Source organism: Dermacentor andersoni, chromosome 9 (genome assembly GCF_023375885.2).
Source record: "Dermacentor andersoni chromosome 9, qqDerAnde1_hic_scaffold, whole genome shotgun sequence".
Taxonomy (NCBI): Eukaryota; Metazoa; Arthropoda; class Arachnida; order Ixodida; family Ixodidae; genus Dermacentor; species Dermacentor andersoni.
The window spans coordinates 64,960,966-64,988,287 of NC_092822.1; the positions used below are offsets into that span (position 1 = coordinate 64,960,966).

The following is a 27,322-nucleotide window of genomic DNA, read 5'->3' on the forward strand; positions in this document are numbered from 1 at the left end:
GAATTGTAGAGATTGCGAAAGGAATGTAGAATGAACAGAGTCTGTGAAACCAATATAAAATGGAGAAAGAAAAAGAAAGAGAAGGGGGGACAATGCCACAACATGCACGCTTTCTGAAGCAAAGCCGCTCGAGGCAAGAGCAGCACATCAGCAAGACAAACTGGGTCACCAGCTCTTCCGAGGGCCGACGAACATCTTTATTGGTGGTGAAACACCAAACGCTACTATACAAGACTCGGCAAGAGCACTGCAGAGTTGGAGCACCTAGTACCGGATGCGGTACATGTTGCTCCTCAGTTGGCTGTAGTCAGTCAGTGCCTCGACGGGACCTGCAAGTAAACGGAAGTTGGCCACTGGTTATTACAGACATTAACACAACGGGAGAGAAACTGTCAGTCTGCTTGTGAGACAGATTACATGCAATGGAACATTGTTACAGTGAAGTCTCATTCGACATGAAAATTCCTTCGTTACATGTGACACTCGTTAGAAGCCTACAACAGGCAAGACCCATTGTAGATTTAATTTGTTATATTGGCATTAGACCACACTACCATACTTTTGTGCATATATTATCGTTACTCCCAAAGCACTGCAAGAACTGTTGCCTGTTAATAATTTTATGGTGTGCACACCATGCACGCCTGCAGGCAACAGTGCAAGATACTGAAAGCGTGCAGTGCCCTGTCGCCTACCTGCTTAACCACAAACTACTACATGAAATAAGTTCTTGCACGTAATGGCTTGAAACAATTTGTGACCTATGAGAGGTACAATAGTATGGGTGTGACCGGCTGGAGTTCTTTGACGTGCAGATAAAGCACAGCACAGAATGTTCTTGCCTCCAGTCTCCACCGATACAATCCAGTCACGAACCATATCATAATAAGCCAACAAACACTGACACCAAGGGCAACATAGGGGAAATTACTTGCGCTTAATAAATGAAATAAAGAAACGATAAATTAATGAAAAACAAAGTGGATGAAAAAACAACTTGCCGCAGGTGAGGAACGATCCCACAACCCTTGCATTCCGCGTGCGATGCTCTACCAACTGCGCTACTGCGGCACCGTTCCCCCATCCCCTTTCTTGGGTACCGAAACCGAAACGAAATCGAACGGGCTGGCGACGCCGGAACACGATGCCTACGATTCTGCCAGAGCGGAACACTATGCTCACTTCGTGCCGCCTGCAATAGAGACTGGTGGAGAGTTTGGGTTATCATCCATTAAAAAACGTGCAGCTATGGCGCTATGCCACGCACTACGCTACGCGCACCGGGACACAGATAGATGAAGATGCTCATCACAATAGGGCTGGCAGCGATAGCTGTTAATGTGGCATGCGATGACCCACGTTGGTGACTTTTCTGTTGCCAAAATAAGAAAGTGAGTGGGTGCCACCGTTTTTACGTGACATGGGCAAGCGAGTGCTGCAGGGAAGCCGCTGCAGCGAGTGGCTACTGTTCCTAATCACACGTGCTTCAAATCTTGTTTACATGGGATCTAGCAGCTGGAAAACGTTTTATATGATCGTGGTTTGGCAATGCTCTGAACGTTGGTGCGGAGAGATTATTTTCAGTGAATGTATCAACTAGTAAAAAAGTAGTGTAACTATATTGGGTAAGTCTTTTGCGTTCATGATAACGAATGCTAGTGCCGGGAAATCGTACAAAACGGGATTGTATAAACGAGATTCTACTGCGTATACACTATATATTGGTGATATGGCATGGAAGGCCTGTATTACTAAAGCCTGCACTAGTAAAAAAACTTGCGGAGGGTGACAATATCACTCTGCAACCTTCTGCGCGGTACAGGTGTCATGCATGCTAGTATCTTACATTAGAGCTCCGATTTAATTAAGCTTCACTTCCTTATATTTACCCACTTACTCAAATATAACATGCACTTCTTTCCCAGGAGAATGGGTCTGCAAATCGTCCTGCGCGCTACAACCGGATACAAAACCGCAAACACGTTTCACAAGCGTTGGCTACTGTCACAACCAATGCCACTGTCACCACCAGACGGCACCAGATGGCAACAGCGTGCTGCTTTAATTATGAAAGCTCTTTTGGAAAGTGTTTATGCCAGGTTTGCAGTAACAGAGGTTTGTCACATGTTTTTAGCATTCCAGAGATCTGCATGAGTGACAGAAAAAAAACATGCAATGTGGTTAGCTGATGCGTTTCGGGAAATGTGGGACGCCGAACGCAGAGGACCACACGGAGAAAGACGCGTGATCGACAGACCGCAATGAATAGCTGTCTGGCTGCAACAATGCACAGTAAGTGTGAATAACTTGAGATATTCTGGGACAGTAACTTTTTCATGTTCCATACTATCCTGATCACGAAAATTTGAGGCATGCAACTTTGTTGTTATAAAATCAGGTGTGCATTCTTTTTTTTTACCCCGAACTCATAAAATTCGGCTGCACATCATATTCGAGCAAACTGGTAACAGCTGGGTGTTCCTGCCAAAGCTGGAATCAACCTGATGTAGCCCGTTGTGATTAATGTTCGCAATGTGATCCACTCACCAACACCGGCAACAGCAGGGCAACGGTCGTAGAGGTACTTTGTGCAGACATCCCGCACTGTTTGCGCCGAGACAGCCTAGAAGATGGGGAAACAAAATCCAGTGTAAACATTTGGGACATGTCGAACAATGAGGCTGGTATAGCCACGATCAAAAAGTAAGGGGCCGTCACTCTCCATCTCCAAGTCATGCTGGCCCTCTAGAGTAATAAGGCTATTACGGTTTACTCAGGAGAATATTATGATTTACTCAGAAACAAGGTTATGGTTGCCTCAATGAAAAACAGCAACAGCAGCAGCACTGACTGGATGTGTCGACGCAGTCCAATAGCAGAACAGCCTTTTCTTATCGGGAGGGGGGGGGGGAGGGGGGGATTTGATAGCTTGTACAGACGTCCACACTTGCCCGGAGCTCTTGAGCACCATGGTGCCAAGCAACGTAAGAGTAATGCCAAAGCAGCTAGTAAATTCAGGACATCAAACTGAAGACCGTGCAACTTATGTGCCCCAGTGACTTCTATTGCCTCACGAGTGTAGGTTTTAAAACCAAGCAGAAATAGTAAAAGAACACAACTTTCTTTGCCTCGCGGCATGCAGCTCAAGAGCTCTAAGCAAGAATGTGGATGTAACTTGGTCAATTCAAAATTCCTGTGAAATTCAAACAAATCTCGGAATTGTGGCTCGCACACCAACAAGTGAATTTGGTTTGAGTGTGCCTAATTAAACAAATGTTTTGGCCAATTCAAACTTTTTGGCTTCCCAGCTCAAAGGGAGGAAAAATTGATGATAAGACAGTGTTCATAAGATGTTAATACATTAATTAAAGTGTGTCAATGCCTCGTATAGAAGCTGCTGTGTATATTGATGGGTGCAGATGGCACCAGTGGCAAAGTTGGCACAAATCTGGCATAGTAAACTGACCAGAATGATACAGAACATGTGCCGTCTGTTCGCACAACAATCTGCCATTGTATTTTTGACATCGTTTAACTCAACTTTGGATATTCGAGTTCACAAACTGCTTTGTGACCTTGAGAGTCTGAATTAATGTGATTTGATTGTGCCTCCACCATGTCTCAAAGGCTATATTTATGTACATGCGCACTTGCCTAGCTGACTAAAAAACCATTAGCCACAGCTATTTTGCAGCAAAGTATGAATTATTTTTTTATTTGCATAATGCTTGCACCCTCCACACTATTCATAAAAAAATTTAAAAAAGAATTAAAATGCAGGAAAAAAATTTCCTGCATAATTATCAAACCCCCCAACATTGTACAAGACATACGCAAGTATAAATACATTATCTCTCATATATACTGTGAGAAGAGAAATGTGTCAAAGTTAAAGAGGCCACGACATTAAATTTTTGAGCTTGAATTATGCATTGCATGTTGAACCGTACGTGCACAAAAACAAGCACACACGATACAGTACGAAATTTGCATCTGATATCTTTTACGTCGCAGCTGAATCATACAGCAGCCTGGCAACACCGACTGGTGATGAAATGAAGTGCATTATCTGCAAGGTCAATGTCCATCTGGTTCCACTTTTTTTTTTTCCTCTTTTGCATGCGCATCTCGGCGACGAGCTCAAATTAGTCGCTGTTGCTGTTCTCTGATTTGGAATGTTTTTGTCATGCGAGTTACAGACTTGTCGGCACAACGCAATGGCTCCACCCTTGCTGTGCCATTTGGTGCCAGAGCGTACAAAACCAGTAGAGTCTGGCACAGTGCATGCATGGTTTCGGAATGTTTCTGAGCAGATGACCCATTGGTGGCCCGACACTTCCTGACATCCCACAAGCCGTGCCAAAATGGTCACTGCCAGTGGGAGGGTCCTAGAGGCCAGAGATTTAAAATTGAAATTTCGGTTCAAAATGTGCACAGAGAGCCCAGCTTTTTTTAGTGAGTGCATGCGTACAAAACCATATTGGGCCTTCTGCTCTCAGTTACGATGATAAACTGAGAATAGATGGACTGTGCCATGACCCTTTTAAGGCAAACACGAAGAATGGACAAGGCTGCAGAAGAGATCTCAGGCACTTACGTCGATTCTCGCCTCCAGCTCAGGCAGGGGAATGCGCCGTCCATAGCAGAGCATTTGCCTGTGACAAATGCACAAGGGATGAGGCATGAGACATACTTGAAAGGTGAGGAAAATGAGGACAGAGAAAGAAAGATAGGGCAACAAGCTGAAAACATTAGAAAGTACGACCTATGCCTCCATGATGGAGAGAAGCTTGTTCTTGCAAAAGAAGCTTTTTCACTGCGGAAGTATCATATCTGTATATATACAAAATACCCGTAATGACCTTCATGGCTGAGGGTATTACATAAGACGGGGGGAGGTACAGGCAACTTATAATAGAATACAGCCCAAATTTTTTTTTTTTTAAATGTCTCCAAGTGGTCAAATGAAACTGGACTATGCCGCATTTATTTTATGTGCGAGCAGCTGCTTGGTCGCAGCAATAGTAAAATTTGATGAGGTTCTGCCGCCAGTTTCGTTAAGTGACATGCGAAGCATCCACGCATTGCCTGCAGGATCGGGCAGCATTGCAAACTACACTAAAACCTTTGCAAGGACCCATATTGTGCACTGGCATCAGGATTGGCCTACCTGGTCCTAACCTCTTATTACGCAGTCTCTGGGATAGCCCCAATTTCGATTACACTGACTGCACTATCTGCAGGATCAACTCAGTTCAGTATTACACTGTCGCCGAAACTGGCCCACCTTGTGAAACACATGACGGCACACCAAACTCCTCCAAGAAGGTTGGCAAAGCAAGCTTCACGTAAGAAAACTGTCAGATTGAGAAAAGTACCTTTGATGGCATACAGTAAGAACAATGCCAGCTGAAATCTTAATAGCTGGAGCTGGAATCTTTACCAGGTTTTACCAGAAACTTGTTGGTCCCCTCGGTTACTGGAAAGTTCGTCTTGACTAGTCTTTTCATTTGCCCACACTGATGGAAGATATTGTTGACCTGGAGGACGGCGGATGCAATCAGCCAACTCTACCACGCGCTTTTTGCGCATAGAAGGGTGGCACTCGGCTAGCATGAATGTTGGGAAATATCTAAATATACGATACATTAATTTGATACTAAAGTTGGTCTTGAAATACAAAACCTGGTACCATCTACACTACACTAGAACATCATTATAGAGAGTTTTAGTTTGCCCGCAACTTCCTTAGCATTTGCAGGTTAGCAGAGGCGTAAACACAAGCAGCCAGGTTGGTGGCACAGAGCTCAACCAGACAAACACCGCTTCAGAAAAACAATTCGTTGCTGGGGTAAATTTTTGCCAGCGGCATAATCATAAACACATTGCCGTTTCAAATTTTTTTTTCTATGAGAGTATGACGTGTCTACAAGGCACTGTGGTTAGACGAAGCGTCACAATATGTCACTAGCAGTGTCCGGTAATCCGGCACTGTGCGGACGCCATTGCATGCAACGGACATGCTCTTATAATGAATTTGAAGGCGCAGCCAAAATGACTTCGTTATATCCATTTACAGAACTATATGCCCAAGGGTGTTGATAACTTGAGACGAGGGCTGGGCAAACATAAAAATTTCCGAATACGAATCGAATACATACAAACCTCAATATGACGAATCTCAATTTAACAAAATTTGCGATGTAATGAACTATCTTTCTTTCCTTATCTTAGTTCCATCGAAAATTGTGCACCTTGTTTTGCGATTTAACTAAGTCACTGCATGACACAGTTTCGATTTAATGAAGTTTTTGCCCATTTCCGGCATGCACTTGGAGCCTGTACGGCTGGTAATTCTAGCAAAAAACGATAAAAATGTTGGCCGAGCAAAAAGACCATTTCCAAACGTCCTTCCGCATGAAAAGTTTGAGCGACAAAAATGCCAATGAAGCAAGCGCGCCGGGACGCAATATGCAGGAAACAGCGCTGCTTGCGTAGCAACTTGCAGAGGCAGTGGGGTGCACTGCAGCTTAGAGAAACACGAGAGCTGATGATCCCAACAGTGCAAGTATGCACTAGAGAAGGGAGTGGGGGGTGGGGGGTGGCAGGGGGCCTTTCCGCCCACTCTCCCTAGCACAAGCGTCTCCTCTCCTCTACCCTCGCTGGCCATGCCATCTGGCTATGTGCCAGATCTTGGAGGTAATCTTCGGCAGGTGCAAAAGACAATCTGTTAAGTTGGCTCATTGTGATTTTTGTTCCTGCTTGTCTAGTGTTAGTGGTCGCGTAATCTCAAGTTTCCGAGGCACGGCGCAAAGCGTTCGCTTGCGTTGTGACAGCGAGTGTTCTTGGTCAATGAGTGATTTTTGCCTGAGCGCACGTGACACCAATAAAGCTACGAACTTTACTTTGCGCAGTTGTCTCTCTGCCATCGCCATCAATGCTCTGCCTTTCTGGCGAAACTGTGACATATTTTTAATTTTTTTTTCTCAGGATGAATATCTTATCTTTTCGCACTTATCTTTTTAATTTGAAGGCGCCATCTGATGACAGTTGCGTTCACTAAGTGCGGTTAGCCATGGCATCGAAGATCTATGGCACGGCGCAATGAAAAACGTTAATCACAAGTGCCGGCCGTGAGCCAAGCCGATGCAGTGCTCTCGACATGATCTGCATCGTGTGTGCTGGCAGTCACAACCCTGCTATTATCGTCCGACCTTCTTACAATCTGTTTATAAGTGACTACTGACAAGCTACAACCCACCAGGAATGTTCTGGCAATTTGTGAAATTATTTTTACGGCTGAAACTTCAAAATCTTGAATTAATGAAACTCGCGATTTAATGAAGCAGTTCGCTGCAAGTACAAGTTCTTTATATTGAGGTTCGACTGTACTTAGCTTTGCATATCGAATAATGATATGCACGTGTATTTATTAGCTAGTTTGGTCACTTTAACATTTTGGAACACCGCAATTATATTGTCAGTGGTAAAGAATCAGACTAGTAAGCCGTTATACTAATAAAAGACTGTATGTAGACCAAGTTATTGAGTAATTCCCACTAGTTATCATTTCCCGCCAACCGGTGCCTTATTAAACATCAAATGCCCATCAACTCAAAAGCATTTAATCCTTTGCCAGCAGTCACTCAAATACATTCGCTGTGAAGCAATAAGCTCGGATTGGGGGTGGCGCTGCAAAAGAGTACGCCTTCATTGTCTGCACCTGTGTCCCTGGCTTTCCCGCATAGCTTTGACGAACAGTGGCTAAGCATGCCCTACAGGCTAGATTTCGCCAGCAACCCAAAATTATCACAAAATTCAGCCCTAAATCCGGCACATATTCTTAGATTAGACAGAAGCAAACACTAAAAACCGTGTTTCATCCCGCACAGTCAGCAATACACTCGAATGTGCGTATCCAACCGAATATCTGAGAATTTTTTAATATACCTATTTTTTTTAGAAGCAAATAATATAATGTTCTGCATAAAAAAATAAAGTGAAGTCAGAGGTTCTATGTGCCAAAACCATGATTTGACTATGAGGCACGCCGTAGTGAAGGACTCCCGATTATTTCTGGCCACCAGAGGTTCTTTAATGTGCACCCAGTGCACGGTACATGGGCGCTTTTGCATTTCACCCCCATCGAAATGCGGCTGCCACAGCAGGGATTCGATCCCCCACCCTCGGGCTTAGTAGCACAATATTCGTTTATACAGTAAAACCTCGTTAAACCGTACCCCCTTAAACAGTAGTTTCGTCTTCAAAGCAGTAAAGTCAAATCCCCGACCATTGAACATAATGTGTTTTGCATCCGCATAAACCGTACCAGCGTACCGCGTATGTATCGGTTAACACGTAGTGTTTCGACTTTTCGGCGCGCAAACATGGCGCTGCGCCATCTCCATTGGGTGGCTCAGCAGAACAACAAGCCTTAGAGATTGGAACAACGGCCTCCAAGTGCCCTGCGCGTTTGCACGTGAAGTCGCATCAACATCATTTTAGCACCATGCCAGAGGGCGTTGTTGCGTCCTGCGATCAAAGACTCATGTCATGCCAAAGCTCGGATAAAAAAAGCGCCGGGTGCTCAGCATATAAGAAAAATCAGACATTAGTTCGTGCTATCGAATTTGACACGAAGAAGTCGGCACTGGCACGCGACAAGGATCTGCTGTTGACTAGGGTGTGTGGCATTTGGAATGCAAAGAAGTTGCTCGGCAGCGCTGCTGCAACCGCGAAGAGATGACGGCTATGAGGTTCGACTTTTTGCCATCGTTGCCTCTGTTGCTGCCGAAGTGTCAACCAGCGACAGTGATGAGGATGACACAGAAAGCAACTGCATGGACAATTCAGGCCCGACAGTAGCAGAAGCTGCATGTTACGTCAGCCTCGTGAATGCAATCGCCATGACGAGAACCACCTGCAATGAAAAAGGCGCCCCGCGACTTCTGCAGTGCTACCTCGCGCGTGCACGGAGAATACGTAACGCCAACGAGGAATCTGCCATGCGAGTGTTTCCTGAGAAGAGGGGGTGGCTGAAAAGCTGGCTCACAGCTTCAGTAAGTATGAGGCTGCTGTTGTCGCTGCTAGGCCGCCACGGCATCAAACGAAAATATAACACTTTTGTCGTGCGAAGTGAATAAATACTGCATGTTTCTTTCCCCTTTTATCGCACTCTCTTCGAGTTCCGTTTTTGACAGGTAAGTGGGCAATCTCGTGCTATTTCGGTTGAGCAGTACTACCGTTTAGTATGTACTTTTTCCGAGGTCCGGCCAACTACGGTTTAACGAGGTTTACTGTGTTTGAAATTTTCCAATACTCGCATCCTCCCAGTTTAAACATACAAATAAGAAAACAGCTTTTGGGCTTGCTGCACTAGTTTGCGGACAAGTTAGGATGGACACATTTGTGCAGAGCAGGCAATAAACGCTCAGCTGAAGCTGTCTGCTATTGCACGTGACTGTAACGAAGCAGCCTATTGTGCCAGCTGCACACACAAGGATCTCAAAGGAACAGAGAGAATGCTGGCAAGACACAGAAAGAGAAACGGGACGGAGAGCAACAACGCACCGGCCAATGTCTTCGCAGATGGGTGTCGAGCCATCCAGTTGCAGAAGCATGTTGGTCTTCAGCAGGTTCTTGGCCCGTGTGACCTCAGGCTCGGTGGCGCTCAAGCAGATCCGCATCCTGTCGACGAGAGAGCCAGCAAAACGTCAGGCACGGCTGTCCCCTTCGGGAGCCAATGGATTCCGTCCATCGAAAATTGAGTTTCACAACATTTCTTGCACCTTCTTAATTGTTTCTACTTTTCAAATGCAAATTAATGCCTATAAGGCAGCATTGCATTAATTTTTTCGTTCTTTGCACGTCTTCATTCAAACATGTGGGGAACTCTATTTTCAGTACCATAGAGCCTCAATAAGTATCTTATTAATAACAAAGCAGAATCATGCAACAGATCACCCTGCGACCTGCGAAGAAGCTTCCAAGTAAATGCCTTCCAACAAGACCACTAGGCCGTTAAGTCCAGCAACGGGTTCCGAACTGTGGCACTACATCTCGCAGTGCAGGAATCTCCGCTCGCAGGTCGCACAGCCTTGGCTCTGCTGCAGGTAACTACGGAAACAAGTACATATGTTTTGCATGTGTGCAGGCTTTGAAAACTGTTTTCGTTTCAGTGCAGTACCGCTTATGGTGTGGGTACTATAGTAGACCCCATCAATTTACAAGTCGTGTATGCTGAAATGGGTAAATTTTCTATAGGCAATACATAGATAACAAGTGTGGCTTAATGTCATAAATATGCGAAAGCTGTGATCACTGTAGCAAGGCTGCGCTGAGAGTACTGCAAACAGGTAAAGCTTGTCCTTGTCACTTATTTAACCGAAATAATGCGGCCTAAGCAGCTTGACAGCTCGGCCGTAAACACTGCGCCAACCCGTACTCACCACTCCCTCTGAATGGCATGCACGAAGAAGTCCATCTCCTCCCGACCTTCAGAGACAAAGTAGATTCCCCTGAGTAATCAAAAAGAGAAAAAACAAGAAGACACAGACTAATCAGTTGGAGCAGTGCAGAAAGGTAATGTTTCTGCAACATCAGGGCATTCTTAACTGCACGAATACCAGCATTTTACTACAGTGGAGAGTTTGGCAGAATACTATCTGGTTAGGTAAAATCGATTTTAGAAGTGACACAGGTGCCTGACCATAGCCGAAGCGAAACAACGTCTACATGAACGACGACATGAACCGGGGTTTGATACGGATCTCCAAACATTGTTCTGTTCAGACCATGGTCCGTCACCTGCTTCACTTTGAACTCCACTGATCTAACACAGTCATGATCAGAGTGAAGGCAAATGTGATTTTGTGATATCTCACTGACAAATCGAGACACTGGTTTAGGCACAAAATTTAAAAAAGCACTGCCTTTCATTTTGTCCGCTAACAGGCAAAACATTTTTCTTTGAAATATACATGCAGTCTTGCTCTTTTGCAGCCCTTTTAAGGCCAACTGCAACAAAACTTCGGCAAATTGGTTATAAATGAGTCGCACAACAGATACAACAAATTACCGGATATTATGAAGTCGCTAAAATGTTTCTTGCCCATACCGGCATGTAGCAGATGGGTGCTTATAACTAACAGTAAACATAAAAAAAAAGGTCTTTTTCGTGTCAGGTGCTACTTTACTATACAGTAAAACCTCGTTAAGTTGGATTTCACATGATCAAAGAAGTGTCCCAACGACCTGAATGCCAAATTATCGAGGTTATCAAGAGAACAACCAACAAATTACAGCTCCCTCTGATTCAAATTCTGTTTCATTCGAACAAATCTTCATGTCCCTCCCAGCTCGAATTATCGAAATTCGAATGTATTTTGGTGTTGTTTGTGGCTCTGTTATAACGAGACTTGGCTGCAGAAAGCAAGAATTTGTTGAACATGATCAATTCAGAGAGTACGCTGGTCATTTGAAGTCTATCATCATTCCCTCTAGCTAGCTGTACTGCCACGCTCGTAGTTCACTAGTGCCGGAGTCCCCACTGGTCATCTTTGCAGGAAGATCTTTGCGCACTGCTAATCAACACGCTGCGATTCGGGGACAAAAAAGGGTATTAGGGAAGAGACGTACCACAGGCCCGTATCCTTGTAACAGGTGTTGAATGACTGGAAGCTATGGCAGGGGTTGTCGGGATCCGAGGCGCACTCCGCGGCCAGGCGGCTCGACACGTTGGTGCCGCCGCCGTGCGACCGGTCCCAGTTGCCGATCAGCTGCGGAAGAACACAGTTTGAGTGCACCAACGTACGAGGCGACCCAGCGAACTTCAGGGGAGCAGTGAATTCAGTGTTCCAGCAATGCTGACCTCCACACTCCGGCTCTTTCCTTCGACAGCCATTCGAACATCTCAAATAAGAGCTTGCTAGGGTGCTGCAATATTCCGTGCTGGATGAAGAAACAGCTAGAGTTGCCAACTGACAATTCGAACACGATGGGGAGCACTGAAGTGTACAAGTATCCGGAAGTCCGAAATAAAAAAAATTCGTCTGACAATAAGCGATCTTACTCCACAGGTGGCCTAAAAAAGTGTGCCGTATTTTCAGATCATCACTTTCAAGGACGCTTTCAATTTTCTGGGAATAGCGCAAGATGCATTGGCGTCTAAGAGTGACCGAGTTCCTGGCACAGGACCAAGCACGCTATCTAATCACAGTGTGGAAACACTGCCGCCCATCAATGCATCTGTCACTAGTCATGCGAAATAATGCGAAAATGGAAGTATCATCAGAAGTGATTGCCCAAGAATATGGACCAAGTTTGCCAACGCATACCTGCACGCACATAACCTTGTCTTTGGTCTGGACATTCCGCGGCTGCGATTTTCTAGCAATGCATTTTATGGTGTCCCTTTTCATGTTTCTTGCACTTCATCAGTGGTCAGAGCGATGCTCCGCACACTATAATGGGATCAGCCGGCCACCGAGCGATAGGTATTGCTACAAAATCGCAGCCCTTATCTCTACCATTGTCATGCGGTCGCTACAGAGAGACAAAAGTACAGTCAATGCATGAATTGAATACTTATAGGCGACTGCTACATCGACTAGGGTTCTCTAGTTTCATTGAAGCTCTGGCTCTTGATAATTTTATGTGTACTACACATCACACAGGACCACGCAAGCCAGGGCTGATGCTAACTGGCCGCTCCATTCTTGCGTTGTGCACTGTTGGCACTGGTCTAATATAATTTCAACTGACTGATTTAAACTGTGAAATGTATTTTTTTTACCACAGTAGAGGATTACGTGAATTTATGAGCGTGCTGCCCATGACAGTACGGCTGCTATGGGTGTTCCGGCACTCAGGTCGTGGATGAAGAACCACTGTCCAAGAGAAGCCTTTTGTCCTAATGACAGCCTTGGTGATCTGTACCCCATGCCGTCAACATGATGAGGGTTGTATTTGCAATACTCTTTTTTTTTTATCCCAAAATACAGGTGAACACTGCCTTAATGAAGTTGCATCCAAAAGGAAAATATCTTCATTATATCTGGTATTTGTTAATTAAAAAAGAAAAAGATAATTCAGACTCGCCCTCTGGTTCAGGAAGGTGTATGCATTATTTACTGGTACCAAACCCTTGTTAACTGGTACATATTTGGCCACGCACTGATTAAGTCTGACAACCCTGAGAGCACAGCAAGCACAGGGCACCGCAAATCTGCGACGCAGAATAGCAGAAATGGCACTAGCGTGCTGCCAAATTGAACTGCCGGAATCCGCCTTGCCATGGCCATCAGCAGGAACTGTACGGGAACAGCAGGAACAAACGCTTTGTGCCTTTTGCGCATTTGTAGCCTTTATTCTTGTGTTTGCCACCGTGCGTAACACCGCATTGGCCGCTTTCCTTCACAACTGTGTGGTCTCCATTCATGATCGCATTGATAACAACCACTGTTTCGTCTGCAGCAGTTTTGACTCGGTGAAAGTCAAACATGGCAGAAGCTAATGAGGATGAAAAGCGATTCTATGGCAGCCCGCAAGGTGACATCAAACCTGCTGGCTACATCACGATGTTGTTGCCAACCAAGTCACTGGCAAAAAAATAACCTGGACGTGTGTGTAGCCATGAAAAGTGTGTCTCGGATGAAGACGCAGGTTTAGAGCGGCACTGCCAAGAAATTTGCGAGGCTTTCGCCGCTGCGACAGCTGATGACATGGCGAGAATTGCAGTTTCTGCACTGTTTTTGTGCGAAATAGAAACAGGTTTGGCAGATTCATTCAGTAAACAAAAGCGTGTTGGTGTAGTAAGCATTTGTTTACTGTTCTCTTGATACACTCCATAATCTCACATTCAGTTAAGTTGCGACGTTTTTTTGTGGTCCCGTGAAATCTGAATTAACGTTTCACTGTACTACTTTGAGACAAAGGTATTAGACAATGTTACATCAATTATATGACTCATACCTCTGCCTTTCTGTAAAATGTGGCGCAATGCTTTTCGGTCGAGAATGCAAGTAGCGTTGCATGCCATGTATGAAACAGATTACACAGTTAAACCTAGACATAGCGAACTTTAACAAAACAAGATTCTCAATATAAAGAAGTGTGTTTATACATGATTTCAATGTAATGACATTGCACTGCCACCGAGAGAATATGTCAAGACAACAAATGGAAACTTTCTCGGATGCAGATGGGCAAAGGGCTGAATTACAAGCAGCTGCTTGCGAATGCACCTCTCAAATCGTTTTCATACGACCAAGAGCGACTGCCGAAGCAGAGCAGGCAGCATCTTCCGTATAAAGACCAAGCACAGTAAGATCCTACGACGCCCTACGCATTGTACGCGTTATGTGCTAGTAAAAGCATGCAAGGGTGAGCAGAGAATGGTGGCTTGATGAGCTGATGAGCGTGATCTTCCAGCGCGACCAAGAGGAAACGGGGGAGGGCCCATGTTCGTGATAATGCAATCAGGCTCCCCTCCCCTCAGGTGAGGGGAAAGGAGGCCATAGGGGGTAGGTTGGCACACTTCTCCTTTAGTAGCACGCCTGCGAGTGTGCTCAGCTGAGCGGATATGCAGCCTGTGCGTCCTGTTTCAGAGGTGATCCGCCACGTGTCCTAAGAGTGGGCCTTCCGACATGGTGTGGATTGCGTTCGTTGTTGTTGTCCCGCGCATTTAGTACTGGAGGTTGCATAATCTCAAGTTTTGGAGGCTCGCTAAAGCGACAGGCAGACGAAGTATTCACTCCCCGCCGCCGGCGCTTTTCATGTTAGCGCCGTCCCACTCCAGGCAGCACTATCAGCCGCAGGGGCAGAGTGGACATGAAAGTGTGGCTGGCTTCACTTCGTACCGCCAAGGTGAAGATACCGTCGACCAAGCATGAAACCCTATCTTTTGTTGTCAATTCTCAAATTTAATAAAATGAATCTTCCCCTCCTTCAAATTTGCTTTTTCCGACTTCCCGATAAGTTGGCAAACATTGCAGCCTCTTTCGTGCAAGGAAAATGCACGGGCAATTGTATTCGTTTACATAAAAGGTCGAATTTCAGCATGTCCAATTTCAGAATAACGAAATTTGGATAAAACGAGACGAATTGGCAATTTCAGCGAATTCATTATATCGAGGTTTAGCTGTAGTCATTACCTGCAACACAACACCGTACGGAGAGCTTGTCTTACCGTGTTGGCCACCATGAGAGGGATGTTGTCTGGGTCAGCCCAGCCACAGCTTTCCACAGCGATGGCCACGTGCGCATATGGCATGTCATCGTCACGCACTCGAACCTGCGATGGAACAATGCATTGGACAGGTTGCCACGCACGCGAGACAAGCACTAAAGCACATAACAAGTTAATTCTCTATTCCATGCAGCTCAAAAGGGCTTTCTGTTGGGCGGCTACCTGCATCATATTGTGCAGAAGGAAAGAACTCTGAGAGGAAAACAAAGTACTACACACAGATAAAGCTCCCCAAGTTTACTGCTTGTCTAAACGAAAAAAAAAAATATAGAAGAGGGAGAGAAGGAGAGAGAGCTCAGCAATGTCCTTGCTAACTTCAATGCACACAAAATTAATAGCGCAGCATTAGTGGTACACAACATTAGAATAAGATGGCGATGATGCGTTGTAGGCCTGTCCAAACATTACTCTCCGAAAGAGTGCAAAACGAATTAGCAGACAAAAGCATTTTACATTTCTTTACAAATAAAGGAAACCATCGGAATACATGCTGTGAGACCTGCTATAGCGCAGGAGCATTTGAAGGTAGATGACACGTGCCAAGCCCTTGGCTATTAATTTTTTTCGTGCTAAAGAAACACAAGAAACACAGGTACCCAGCAGCAACTACCCTTGACTTATGTATGCGTTGTACCTTGTGTAACTTAGCGTCAATTAGCTTACAACATTTTAAATACGTTTGCAGTTTCACCGGTGATGTATGAAGCACTGTACAGAGGTTGCCGTGCCTCTTTTTGTTGCAATGAGAAATAGTGCATATAAACCTAGCACCTTGGCAAGCGCTTTTGCTTTTCGGCTATGAGAAGTAGTGGAACAGAGTTAAAACCAGTTTAGTGAGTCGATGCAGCAGGCAAGATTTGTGTCCAGTGATGTGAAGGGATGCTGTTCCATTTATGATGTACCACTGGATTATACCAGGAACAGCACACTGGCCAGCAGGCAACACACAGGACCCAGATGTGCAAACAGGGCAACCTGACAGTGCTCTACAGCTTATTTTAGAGGAGAGGTTCCCAAAGTGCATTCTGCAAGTGCCATCATTAACTTAGAATCTGCCCCGTCGTCTCTTAGGTGGATTTTTACATTGCACTCCGGATTTAACATATCCACCGCATGCCACATCCACAGTTCAGTTGCATACCTGCCAACCTTGAATGAACTTCAAATTTCATTACTGTGGACTTTAAGAGTGGTAAAATCCCACGAACGTTGCACCGAGGGGCAGGGGGGAGAACGCACATATTTTAAAGCGTGGCCTAATGACACGCTTTTTTTAGGGATAAATATGCACTTTGCTTACTATTATTTCCCCTTTAGGCTAACACAGCAAGCAACAGAAAACTTCGCACAGCAAAGACTGATAAGTGGCACATTGTTTTTGGATTGCAATGACTTTTTCAACGATTCTGCTGTTCCTGGTGATTTCGCCTGGTTCAGCAACTTGTATAAACTTATTCAATGCAAGTACCCCCTTCTGCCTCCTTTCAGAATCAGAACATTTTCGACAGGAAGTTTGAAAACCGAAGAGCAACACTTCATGAAAAGGATTATATTTCACGCAACACTGGCAAAATCATAAAACAAGCCCAAATTTGTTAACTTTACAGGAGAGTTGGCACACATTTAGTAGTCTTTGCGAGATAGGCCATCGCGGCAGTGGCACACAGCACCCATTGCTGTGCCATTCGTGGGCAAACAGTGTCCACATAGAATACGTCTCACCCATGCTCACAAAGTGGCCAGCAACATGCAGGCGGAAATAGACTAAGAAGTTTTGCAAGCTGAAAGCCACTAGCAAATCTAGGAGCACGCATCAGCCTGGTCGTCTCATTGCTGACATATGAGAGTTGACTGACTGAATGACATAGCGTAAAAATGTAAATTAGGTTGTGGGGTTTTACACACCAAAACCACGATCTTATTAGGAGGCAGGCTGTAGTAGAGAGCTCTGGATTAATTTTGACCGCCCGGGGTTCCTTAATGTGCACCTGAACCTATGTGCACGAGCATTTTATGCCTTTTACCCCCATCAAGATACAACCGTTGCAGCTGAGACTGAACCTGTGACCTCGAGTTTCAAAGCACAACACCCCTTCCCCTGCACTACCATGACAGGTAATGGCATAGCGTAATCGACACATGGGGCATGTTCATACACAATTAGCAGTACAGGCGCGGTGACGTCAGCAGGCATGGCACAGCGGGTTTCACGGCAATCTGGGAAGGCTGGTGAGGTTCCCCAAGGTTAGAAAGTTTGGAAACCCCCTGCCTTAGAGTTAAGGACAAAAACACTATCAACACAACTTGACAGAAAATGATGGCCACGAAAGTGACAACAGTCGCTCCAAACCCACCTCGCTGCCGGTGAAGCGGCAGGGCAGCTCGACTGGTGGCACCTTGGCATCGTAGTCAGTCTTGACCGAGCCAAAGTGTTGCTGGGCCAGCTTGACCAGTTCGTCGTGCTTCACGCCTGCGTCATACCACCAGGATAAAGAAGATAAGTGAGAGGCTCACTAAAGAAGGCAAATGCTTCAAGAGCCAAACAATTGTAGAGATGGCTTCACGCAAGGCTTGCTCGGCAAACTACGGTCAGCAGTGAACATGAACGAGCCTATCCACAAGGAACACTGCAACGTGCTTGTTGACTCTAAGACACAATGCAGACACGACTCCAGGGTTGGGTGACCAACAAATGTGGGTATACAGTTGAGCCTTGATATAACAAACACAGATAAAATTCAGTAAATTTTAAATGTTTCTCGCCAATGTCAGCATGTAAGGAATTTGTGCTTATAACAAATATATTGGATATAACTAACATATTTTTGTGTTGGGTGTGACTTTGTTATAACAAGGGTTGACTGCACTGAAATGAAAATACACCACAACATGACTGACAACATAGCTTATAAGCCGAATTTCTTGCTACACTGTGTCTCACCAACTTCGCGCAGTGCAGCGAAGGTTAGGGCCCTTGTCAGCCAACTAGTAACAAGATCTGGCCGCATACTGCAGAGAAGGAAGGACCATATTTCCCAACAAAAGTTATCGGGAATACTGGCTGCAAATATGGCAGTTCAGCAGCTAGCATAGGATTGATGGGGCAGTATACTGACCTACTTAAACTTTGTCCCTCTGGCTTCAAATGACTTTGTGACTTTGCAAACTGATTTAACAAACTATTGCGTTGTAAATACAACAATTCACAAAGAAAATATATCCATGCAGAGACTTTATTGCCTTGTGTTTAAAATGATTTCCACACATTTCAAAGTCTGGTTGGCTTTCAAAGGCCATGGGACTCGAAACCCGTATTTTTGGCACACAAGGCAGATGGCCTGCCACTAGGTCACAGTGCCCTGCCCGGCCGAAAATACATGTCTCACTGCAATGAGCAATGCTGGGCTACTAGGCCCAATGCTTGCCTGCTCATTAGGAACAAAAAGATTGTGTAAAGTCACCAACATAAGTGCCTGGCTCGAAGCTGTGCCAAATGAAACACGAAGGGGGAAGTAAAAAAATGTACTGTCAAACCCACTTATAACAATATCGGTTTTAACAACATGTTGGATATAACAATGAACAGCTGAGGACACTGCGAACTTTTGAGTGTTCTACGGTAAAATAAACCACTTGCCACACTCCCATGCCGCATAGATCGGTTGTAACAATTAAATCTGGATACTGGGTGGACGCACTGAAAGAAGAAAGAATGCAAAGCTCTTGAAAAAGAAAAATGCAAGCCACTGTACTTGCCTCTCTCCTGCATGCCTTCACCACACCTGCCTTTAAGCAGTACACCCTGCACAACACACCTTTGTCGCATCACCCTACGCGTTGCCAGCCTCTGCGCGCCTCCCTTCTGTCTTCCTTCTAACCCCTAACCCCTCCCCCACCGTCGGTGCAGTCGACTCATGCATAGGAGGTGTGAAAGGGAGACCGGAGAGAGGGCACAAGGTCATTGATGCGGCAAATTTTTGCCATGCTGCATAGGTAGCATACAGGTGGATGTGGCCACTCGTTTTTTTTTACCCCCAGGATTTCGTGTTCCTTTTCTTTTCGGCACCGACACCCACTAGCCAGATTTGTTATGTACTGAATAATACAGCATGGGAACATTGTAGGAAGCGCTTTATTCAGGGTGTCTACCAAGTTGACATTTCCAAATTCCCTGACTTTTCCAGGTTTTCCCCGAGTGCCCTTGCAAATTTCACTGAGCGACGGCACTGGGCGCACTTTGTCCATATCGCAGGTCACTTTCAAGATACGGTGCCCAAGCAGGTGCACACTTTGGCGACATCGTAGATCGTTTTCAAGATATGGCGGTTGCGCCATAAGCAGCCACCGCCGGAGTAGAACTCCCTCTCTTTCGCCTCGAGGGCGGCGTGTTTCCGTCCCACCTACCTCCCTCGTGCGTGCAATATTGAGCTGCGATCGTCGACTGACCTTCGCAAGTCAGTTGTCAGCCCGTGTCGACACGGCGAAAGTATGCTTTATATGCCTGGTTCTGAAAAACATTGCTGCTAATTTTGTCCGCTGTAGCCGATAGTTCATTGTAGCACGGTTTATTAAAAGCGAACTTCATTGCATTTGTAAAATAGGTAGAACAAACTAAGGCTAAATTTCATCCGTCATTTCCGAAAGTCTGTCGTACGCGGGTCCATTGTAACGAGTGTAGACTATGTAATCATCTAAAAAAACAAAACACAATTCAGGAATAAGCAGACTCAAAGAAAAATAATGCCATGACAGGCCAAGGAGAGAAGCAAACAAAGCAGCAGCCCTTAGTTGTCAGCTAGCAAGGCAATGCAGAAGACAAGAAATATTTCTGAAAAAAATCACACGCACCTCCAGCTCCAGCTAGAACGATGCGGGGTGCCTTGTAGTGAAGAGAGATGTAGTCAATTAGGTCCTGCCTCTGGATGCTCCTGCGAATGAGTGACGGGGGGAGCAACCGACATCAATCACAAGCTAGGATATAAATAAATGCTTGTAAATTTTCCAGCAAAACTTGCCAATGTCAAAAGCGTGCCATTGCACAAGGTGCCATTTCAGAAACTCAAATCACATGAAGCATGTCAAAGTTTGTACCAAGAGTAATACTAGGCACTCTCAATCACAATTGAGCCTAATAAGGATCAAATTTCTCAATCCCGATTTAATCCATTGTGCAGGCTCAGGAAGGGAGCCAATCGCAAGAGATTCCATCCAGATTGGGCCTGATCATGACTGAAATTGCCACGCGTGGCTTAGTTATAAGGTAAATTCAGGACAATCAGGGCAAATATCCAGTAACTACACATCATAAATGGCTGCCAGTGTCGATTACTGTATTTACCCGATTAAAATGGGTACCTTCTTAGCAAGACAATAGGCCTGAAAGTTGCCTGCATGTTACAACCAGATACGAAATCAAAATCCTGTTCATGCCACAGCCTACAACAAGAGCAAGTATCATTGACCCTGTCAACATAATATCAAGACAGAACAACTTTCCATGTAGGTTGGCAACAATGAGCTGCTTTCATTACAAATGCTCATTAAAGAAGCATTCATTTACATTCCGAAGCTAGTGGCACACAGACCTGCATTACCCAATTTTGACAACTTAGAAACTTGCTTGCATCACTTCATAAAATGGAAAAACGTTTGCTAGCAGCATGGACCAGTCTCCCATTTATGATTATTGTGAAGTTGTTCCAAGAAATATGCAATGTGAAAAACAGAGGATGACACAAAGGACAACATGCTGAGCTCAAAGAGATTGCATACCTCTTGATCGAGAACATGGTGATAAAATGTTACCGAGACGTACTAAATCCCATCCGATGTAGAATGAATACTTGAGACAGTGTACATACCAGAGACATTACCTTATTTACTTGAGTAACCTGAACAACCCGCAGCAATTTTCCCTATACTTATGTCCACTCCCACATTAGCCTTGGCGCACCCATCGATTAAGAGATGCGAGTGCGAACGTTACTGTAACAAGAACCTTGAAGTTTCACCAATCATAACAGCACTGCTTGCAGGGACAGATGCACAGAAAGAAAAAAATGGACACAAACTAACATTGCCTACTGTTGCTCTGCCAATTCGGAAATTACGGCAATTTGATGTTTTTGCAGTGAAATAGGTAAAATGAAAGCAAGCGGAAAGTCGAATAAAAATAAAGAAACAACTTTTGCAAAGACAGAGAGAGAGAGAATGAATGAATCAACCAATTCAATGTTGAGTCAATGATTGTTGTGCTCCCAACTCGCTAGTGCTCTATCCTACTCTAGGAACGAGAAGATGAGACATGGGGCTCACTTGATGTTCTCGGTGGGTCCGAGGATGGTCAACCCAAGGGACGTGCCCTGGTAGGCGACCGAGTGCAGGTGGTCGAAGACTACCTCCTGGAGGTTGGTCTCCACCTCCTGCATCTCGCGCAGGATCACCCCGCGCTCCCGCTCAATCTCTGCCTCGCCAAACTTGCTGTTTTGCAGGATGTCCGCGAGGATCTCCACAGCTGCAATACACGAAAGGCAAGATGCGGGGGTCAGTGAATTCGGGGAGATGTGGACAACTCCCACTGGCTACACATCACGGACAGGAAAAGGGAGCTAGTATTGCTCGAATGGGCACTGACGGACGGCTGCTAACGTTTACGGAACACAAGTTCCATGGCAAATGTGTATCTCTACTCTGTAAAAGCATGTTGATGGATCATCGTGCAAGTCACAAAACTTCACACAGCGTAAAACTTTGAATACGAGTCTATGCGCCTAAGCTTCGTGGGAATTCAACTTTCTCCCAAATCCTGTGCTCCATGAGCTTTTGTGGATGAATCAACCTCTGCACAATAAAACATAGTTACCAAGAGATGAGGACATAGAGAAGTTTACCTATGATATGAGGTCATGGAAATGAGCAAACGTAATTTGTTAGTGCATCTCAAGTTCAATTTGGTTTGGACAGCGAGGCATATGCCACTGAGTGAACTTGGGTCACCAACTATAGCTCACAGCGATGCATCGTTGGCTTGCCCAGAAATTTTACAGCCAGTGCAAAATGGGTGCAACAGACGTTGAGCTCTTATGTGAGTCTACAAATACATGTCCATATTAGGGCTTTTCTTTCTTTAACTGCACCGGCCACACGAGTGTAGCTGGCGTAGGAAGTCGGCATTTTTTTTTAAATTGGTACGGAAAAAGTGTAGCTCCACCCACCTACACGGAGCCGTTTTTTAGCAGAAGTGTAGCACGAAAACTATGTTTTCTACATGACAGTTTCAATGACTGTAGGTAGCAAATGACAGACAGAGATGCAGGTGTTGCAAACGCGCAGCACCATTTTGCCTTCAACTGTCGATACACTACACGACAACAACAGTGAAGGTTCGCTGCATAGACAGCAGCGAAGTGTCGGTGCGACCGTGCATCACAAGGTGAGCTTATCTTCTGAGAAGATAAAATAATTATACTCAGAGATTGTGCATATAAGGGTCAGGCTGTTTCAGACTCTATGCTGTGTTATGTTCGCGCACCGTGAATTCACAGTGTAGTTAGCTGCAGTTTGTGCGTGTCTACTGATGAAAGGAAACTAGTAAATTGGCCTTTAGTGTTCAGGCAAAGGCATGTATGCAGCTAGCCCAGCCAGGCACTTTTCGTCTGCTCATGCAGAAGACAACATGCAATCCGCTTTGATTGGATAGAATACAATTAGCGAAGTGCAGCACAAGACGCTAAGAGCCTATGCTCTGCCTACATTCGTCAGCACAAGCCTGCATGAAGCGTAGGTCAAAATTTTTTTTTTAAATACAGCTTTATTGTCACTGCTGATAACATTTTTTGCCTTCCCATTATCCTGGTGCAGAGAAGCAAGATAGGGCCGTCAATGTCAGGTTAACCTCCCTGCCATTTATTATATAAATTTCTCCTTTCTCACTCTTACCCTTGGGCATGTCCTTGGAGAGGCATTTGGCATAGTAGACGGTCTGCTCGCGCGACGTGTATGCATTCAGGTGGGCCCCCATGTTTTCTACTTCCAGCTCGAGGTCAATCTGCGACCTCTTGGACGTGCCCTGCATTGCGAAGAATTGGAGATGGGGACAATTTTGGATGTGTTTCCTGGACAGGGCTAAGTCAACAAATCAATGACCTTGTGGGGTCTCACACGTGCTCTTGGGACAAACGAACAACACAGTAGCGTAAACAATCAAAAGGGCATTCATTGTACCTTCCCTACACTAATGCCTGCTAGCCTAATTACTGAACATGCCGATGGGCGCGTGACAAATCGAGGAAGTCTGACTAACGACGACCAGATAGCGAGCTAATATGTTCGCCCTATATTGCACACCGAAGGCATAATCGTACGTGTGTATGGTTGCGCAAACTGTAGCACGTTCGTACGATCGTGTTAGTCCATTCCGGTGTCATGCTCCTAAGCCTTTCTGAGGACGGTCCCGCGAAGCATGCATCACCGCTCGCTGACCCGAAGCGCAAGACGAACAGCCTACTCCCTCTGGCGCCCCGACCTTAAACCTGCTGGATACCTGCTGCAACCCTATTTATTACTTACCACAGAGTGGACTTCCCTCTGCAAGTATTCCTTATTACTTGTAGCAATAAAAGTTTCTTAGAGCTGACAGGGCTGGTTGCTTTATTTTCCCATATTCGATGTAGCTGCAATTTCAGGGGCTACGGGCTGGGGAGCACCCCGAAACGGCGATGTGTGGCTAGGTCAAGACCTTGCCTTCGGTCCTAGCCTCACGCAGAGTGCAAGCCCAAAACTTCATCCGAGAATGCCCAGGCTGATTTTCATATGAGTACAAAGCAACCACAAATTAATATGTGAGGGTGACTCTGTGACAACTAAACTTAAAAATGCATTTCCACGATTGAAACATGAGGTAACAGTGATAGTAAGAGTTCTTATGACCAAGTTTTACAACGTATAACTTCGCCTCAAGAATGGCTTAAAACAATTATTTATAGATTACGACACACTGCGAACATTCAGAATTGATTCAGTATGCTGTACATTACCGTGCAAGACGCTGCTAATTAGCTCATTAGGCCTTGAACAAAGAACATCCTCTTTCGGATATCATAAAAAATATTTATAACAGGAAAAAAATAATTGCATTCCTGAAATCAGCTGGTAAATATACATGAACTGTGCAAATTTCAATAAAATTTTTTGAGCAAATAAAAAAAGTAATTTAAAATGCCTCGTCCCCCCTTAACATGAACTAATGCGGCACTGCATGCTGCACTTACATTACATTACATTACTTCATTACACCATCATGTAAGCAAGCGAACTCTATACCGACTTCGTTGTATCTTTGCAATTTGGTACAGAACCAGTGTTAGCTATATCGAGGTGCAGATGTGTCACGTAGGTTGCACTACATCATTTACGGCCCTGCACAGAAGCTGGGATCACCTTGAAGGCCATGTGCTCGAGGAAGTGGGCGACGCCATTGTTCTTCTCGGTCTCGTACCGACTGCCCGCGTCGATCCAGACGCCCACCGTGCACGTGGGGTTGCCAGAGTCCTCGGTGGCCACACGGAGGCCATTGTCCAGCGTCGTCACCACCGTCTCGGGCACGTTCACCAGCGTCTGGGTAAAGCTGCTGGCCGCCAGGTGGTGCAGGTGACGGTGGGGAACCTGAGCAGCCAGGAAAAGCACTTCGCAAGGAAGGCCCGCAAGGCAGTGCCTCGCCGCAGTAGCCACAGTGCAAAGAACCACTGACACTGTAACAAGATCTAAGCCAAACCATGTCTCAATGGTTTGGAATCTCGTGTGAAATCCCATAAGCAGGCCGACTGGAGTCTGGGCGAGTTGGTGCTCTTTATATTTATTCACATTTTACTCCACAAAAAAACACAAGTCAAGGAACTACAACCACAAATGACATGCGTGTGCACTAACTTCTAAAAAATTTTATTTGAACGATGACACAAACTTGGATATTACTGCAATTTATCCTTACAATCTATACTGAAATAAAAAGCACTAAAGAATAAAGAAAGAAAGAACCGAAGCTGTACAACGAGATGCTGATTCTCCATCACAGTACTTTTTTTTTTTTGAGGATCTACAGCAAAGAATATATGGTAAAAAAAAAGTCTATAAAGGCCATCATGTGTAGTCCTCAGACACAGATACAAAAAATTAGGGGGACCTTAAGCTTTGTCTTTAAGAGTGGAACACAACAGCAAAGATCCCCGACTGCTTCTCACGTTTCCTGGCAACTACAACTTCCTTAACCATAATGTTTACCGAAAAATGCAGGCAGCGAATGCTATGCACGAAGGCAAGCTTTCTGGTAGAAATGCCATCTCTTGTGTGGGCCAATCTTAGAGGTAGTGCTCAGCCGCACCAAAAAAAAATGCGCCATTTTTCAAGTTTGTTATTGTTTTGCACTTCAAATATTTATCTCTGAGAAGATTTAACATAAAAGGCAAAGGCATGCACTGTCAATGTTTTGTTTCATGACCTTTGTTTGCAGGCTGTCATTCTCAAAATTCCGGGGAATGTAAGAAGAATGTAAGGCAAGGCGTGACCAACTTCAGCGATAGAATGGTGCAGCATATACACATACCTAAATATATATATGAAAATTTTCGCTCATGGACAACTCTATCGACGACGGATTTTCTGCAACACGGGGTCCTTAATGCTATCGTGCTAAAGAAGAACAATGTTTGTCAGGTGCAATATGTGTCGTCCTCAGACACACATAAAAAAAAAGAAAGATCAATCTGCAGCGTGCTTCAACAGAAGTGCACACACCTTTTCTTACAGTTAAGTGGCTTCGGTTCTTTTTTATGTGCTTGTCGCGTGTCCTGTAAACATGTGTTTTATTGCTAAATCATGCAGTAATAATTAAGCTCGAGTGAGTTTTCGAATAAAATCCATTAGAAGTCATCACGCATGCTTTCCATTTCTTTCTTGTTTTAGTCCATCGTTTTGTGTTTGGTGCTGAAGGTAAGACTAAGTTGCTACCGACCCTTCCTATGAGAGCTGCCTGGGCATAACCACAATGCCTGATCAACTTTCAAGCACATGAGCAGCTGTTTTAAAAATTAAAACGCCAGCAGAGTGGCAGAATGTGAGCAAATTGCACCTTCACCCAATTTAAGTGTAAGAATATTCCAGTGCCGGGCTTTCAGATGTGTTCTGACAAATCGCAGACGGCCAAAATTAACTATGGAGCCCTCTTCAGTGGCATCTTGAGAAATACTTCTCTCACTGTCATATATTTCTTGCAAGTCGTATAGGACGACGAGCTACGCTTCGCAACGTTGGAGAGTGCCATAACCTCAAGTTCACTGTGAAATGCATAAGCCAAAAGGTAGTGACCAAAAGCTGACTCAGGTATTCCAGATTTTTTACTCCTGTCATATCTACGTTGCACGGTGTCGAACAGATCGCATGCTCGGAACGAAACAGTTTCCGCAATATCAACCACGTCCTCGGCCAGCGTTCGTGGCTTTAGTGCAGACACAGAGGAGAACCACCGTACTGAACAAAGTTAAGCAGAAATCACATTCTTCTCATCGGGCAGCGCAGGTTATGTGACGGCTCGTTCCAGCTCCTTTGAATGACCTGCCCCACGAACACTTGCAGCCGGCATGGCACGAAACTAAAACAGGCACTTGGTAGTGATTCGGAGCTCCAAACCCACTCCGGGCATGTGATAGCACATTCCAAATTGAGATTCTTATGCCGTATAGGCAAACGAATTGTCGCAGAATAAACGCAATGCGGTCACAGAAGGAAGGTCAATCTTGCTTCCACATTGCCGTGCGGCCCTCTCCGATCGAAGCTTTTCCAACATTGTTATGCGAGTCACAGAAGGAAGATCGATAAAAGCGTGGCTAATAAGAACAAGTACGTTCGATATTTGAAGGCCGTGTCGCTAGAACAACTTACAGACGACTTCCTCGCCGCATTTTGCAGGAGAATAGCGGTACCCTTGAGCAGCCTCGAGGTCGCCATTTTTGCCGAGTGCCCTCTTCGATCGACCGGAACTGCTGGATCCGCCGGAACTTGCTAGACCATTAGGACAAACCC

At 45.1% G+C, this 27,322-nt stretch overlaps 1 protein-coding gene across 1 annotated transcript; it reads right to left on the minus strand.

The window, feature by feature from the left end:
* Positions 1 to 175: 175 nt before the first annotated feature.
* UQCR-C1 (Ubiquinol-cytochrome c reductase core protein 1) lies at positions 176 to 27,290 on the minus strand. Its single transcript, XM_050176023.3, has 13 exons — positions 27,182 to 27,290; positions 24,686 to 24,910; positions 23,186 to 23,315; positions 21,563 to 21,761; positions 20,096 to 20,175; positions 17,602 to 17,717; positions 15,188 to 15,292; positions 11,638 to 11,777; positions 10,449 to 10,517; positions 9,571 to 9,687; positions 4,598 to 4,655; positions 2,548 to 2,623; positions 176 to 329 (listed from the first exon to the last, which is right to left on the minus strand). The coding sequence occupies exons 1-13, from the start codon at positions 27,245 to 27,247 to the stop codon at positions 265 to 267; spliced, it is 1,446 nt and encodes a 481-aa protein (XP_050031980.1). The 5' UTR covers positions 27,248 to 27,290; the 3' UTR covers positions 176 to 264.
* Between the last annotated feature and the right edge of the window lie 32 nt (positions 27,291 to 27,322).

Excerpts from the sequence above, each read along its gene's own strand:
- UQCR-C1 (XM_050176023.3), bottom strand. The coding sequence starts at position 27,247 with ATGGCGACCTCGAGGCTGCTCAAGGGTACCGCTATTCTCCTGCAAAAT. Across the intron at positions 24,911-27,181 it reads ATGCGGCGAGGAAGTCGTCT|GTTCCCCACCGTCACCTGCA; the intron begins GTAAGTTGTTCT and ends CTGGCTGCTCAG. Across the intron at positions 10,518-11,637 it reads TACAAGGATACGGGCCTGTG|GGGAATCTACTTTGTCTCTG; the intron begins GTACGTCTCTTC and ends TTGATTACTCAG.